Genomic DNA, 2,517 nt, shown 5'->3' on the forward strand with positions numbered 1-2,517 from the left:
CAGGAGGCGGGGGAACGGCCGGCCAGCCGGCCGCCGTGCCGCCGTGTCGCCGTGCCGCGGGACGCATGACGCACCAGGCAGAACGGCCGCCCGGGCAACGGCCGCCTCCTTTGCCGGGTCAGCCGCGCCCATCCAAGAGGGGGCCAGGGGGCGAACCCCCGGGGCCAGGTATATCAGCCGGCGCAGGGCACACTACCTACGAGCCCCCCCCCCCCCCCCCCCCGCCGGCGGCAAGGCCAGCTGGCGCACGCGAGTGTGAGTACAGACACACCGACCGCGAAAGGGGCGCCGGCATCCGGCAAGCGGCGCGCAGGCCGTCGGCCCTCCCCACCCACACCCCGCCTGGCCGGTCTCCCCGCGCGCGCGCGCGCGCGCCGCGGGCAGCAACAGGCGGCGCGGCCCGGGCCGGGGAGCAAAAGCAACAAGATCACAACACATGTCCAAGGCATCCGCGCGACCCTGGCCCCTAAACCCAGCCCTAGGAGGGTCGACCGGCGCCGCCCTCGGGCGCGCGCGCGCGCTCCGACGCGGCGGGGTGGGGCATCCCTCGCCGGCTGGCGGCACAAGTGCCGGACTCGCCAGATGCGCCTCGCCCCGCGGGCCGCACGACGCCCGCCTCGCTCCTCCGACAGTTAATGTGAAAAGCCCCGACCCGCGCCCGGGCCTCTTGGACCCCAGCTCCCCCGCAAGCAGCGGTCGGCAGTCCCGGCAGATGACCCTCGGATGTGAATTTAATATTTGCTATTTATTGGCAAATGATAAACCCTCCTCCGCCGGGAGGACAGCCTGCTCCATGGCCACCAGCCGCGCCCCGGGGCCGGCCCGGCTTGCCGGAGGAAAGATTCTTCTCGCTCGGCCACAAACCCCTTTCTTCCTCGGGGGCCCTGTGCCCGCGCCCGGGGCCGCCCCCTTTTGGCCAGGCTGGCTGCCGCCTGGGCGTGGTGGTCGGGGCCCGGCCGGCCCCATCGCGCCGCCGCTGCTGCCGACGCCGGGCCAGCAGCACACGCGGCTCGAACCCCCCGACATTTTCACACCCGCGCTGAGATGATCAATCCGATGTCCGCGTCTTTCTTCTCGTGTTCCTCGGCCCCTCCCCCGCGCCGTGTTGCGCCGCGCCGCGCCGCGCCGCGGCCCGCCCCCGGCCCCCAGCCCGGCCGTCCAGACCCCGACCCGCGCAAATTTGAATGCCCTCGGGAAAATCCGCCCGGCACGACGAGTGGCATCGGTGGGCAGCTGCGTATCACACCATGGCCCTTTGGAGCCCGGGCGAAAGTGGCATCCGGCGCGCCCAGGGCACATGCTCGCGCGTGACACGCCCCGGCGGCCTGATCAGCTCGATCGTCTCCCCGGCCCCGGCGCGATCGTCTCGTTTTTTTTTCCCTCCCCGCCCCGACGACCCGTCTCGCCGCTCCCCGGCCCCCCCCCCGGCACAGTTGCGCCTCTCCTCCCCACTGTAGTTCTCCCTCCCATTTTTTTTTATACACGCCGCCTGCGGCTGCGCCTGTCACCAGGGCGCTGCACCTCTCCTTGCACGCGTTGTTGTTGTTGTTGTTGTTTTTCCCTCGCCCCCCCCCCTGCGGGCGGCGCCGGCGGCGTTGATCTCCCAACGGATGCGATTGTGGGCGATGTGCCCGCCCCCAGTGCCGGGGTGCTGCAGCATCGGAACGTCCGGCCCTGCGGGCGCCCGCGGCTCGGTGGCGCGATGCGTGTCCACCGCGCGCCGGCCAAGGGCGGGCCAGCCAGGGGAGGGGGGGGGGGGGTGATTACTTCACCGGGTGCTGGCGGAGAGATTGCGCACCGCGCGCGGGCACGCATGCCCCCGCGCCCGGGCCCGGCCCCCGAAGGTTCGGTCAAGATCCGGCAGTGTCTTTGGCTCTTTCGGCGGCCATCTTGGTTGGCCTGGCACCTGCCGCGAGCCACGCCTCGTTGCTTCGCCGTCCCCCGCCCGCGTTGCTCCTCCATTTTCTTTTTCTTTCCTGCGCTCCTCCCCCCTCCCCCCTGTCCCGCAACCCCCCCCCCCCTCCCCCCGCCTACCCTTCTCGCCTCCCAGCATCGACATGTCGCCGGCCACGCAGCCGCCGCAGGCGTCGGAGCCCGACGCCCCCGAGGTGTGCCCCCACCTCTCGCGGGCGGTCAAGCCCAACCCCGCCAAGAGGCAAATCCCCCACATCAAGGTCTTCGCCTGCCAGGAGCCGGACTGCTCCGCGTCGGCGAGCGACCAGGGAGGCGACATCTGGGTGTGCTGCGGGTGCGCGGCCCTCCTCTGCGCCGAGCACCAGGCCCAGCATGTCCAGCCCCCGGGGCATGTCATCTTCCTGCGGACCGAGGCTCGGGCGTTGGTGGTGCGTGTGCTTGATGCGGCAAATGCGGGTCCCGGCCGCTGGGGCCCGCATCTGCCCGAGGCCTCCCCGTGCCGCGCGGGTGGCTTCTCCCTCTTCCCCTCGTCCCCGCCACGCGCATCGCCCTCCCTCCGCCGCCCCGCTGACCTCCTTGTGCCCGTGCGCCCCCCCCCCCCCC

At 72.6% G+C, this 2,517-nt stretch overlaps 1 protein-coding gene across 1 annotated transcript in view; it reads left to right on the forward strand.

Annotated features, from left to right (window-relative positions):
- Positions 1–1,813: 1,813 nt before the first annotated feature.
- The window catches only part of H696_04799 (hypothetical protein), a gene marked incomplete at both ends in the record, with an annotated part of 2,530 nt that continues 1,826 nt past the window's right edge, over positions 1,814–2,517 (forward strand). Inside the window, 2 exons of the mRNA XM_009498664.1 lie at positions 1,814–1,863; positions 2,051–2,346. Coding sequence (XP_009496939.1) covers positions 1,814–1,863; positions 2,051–2,346 — 346 coding nt within the window. The remainder of the gene's footprint in view (positions 1,864–2,050; positions 2,347–2,517) is intronic.

The sequence above is a fragment of the Fonticula alba genome (assembly GCF_000388065.1).
Source record: "Fonticula alba strain ATCC 38817 unplaced genomic scaffold supercont2.8, whole genome shotgun sequence".
Taxonomy (NCBI): domain Eukaryota; order Rotosphaerida; family Fonticulaceae; genus Fonticula; species Fonticula alba.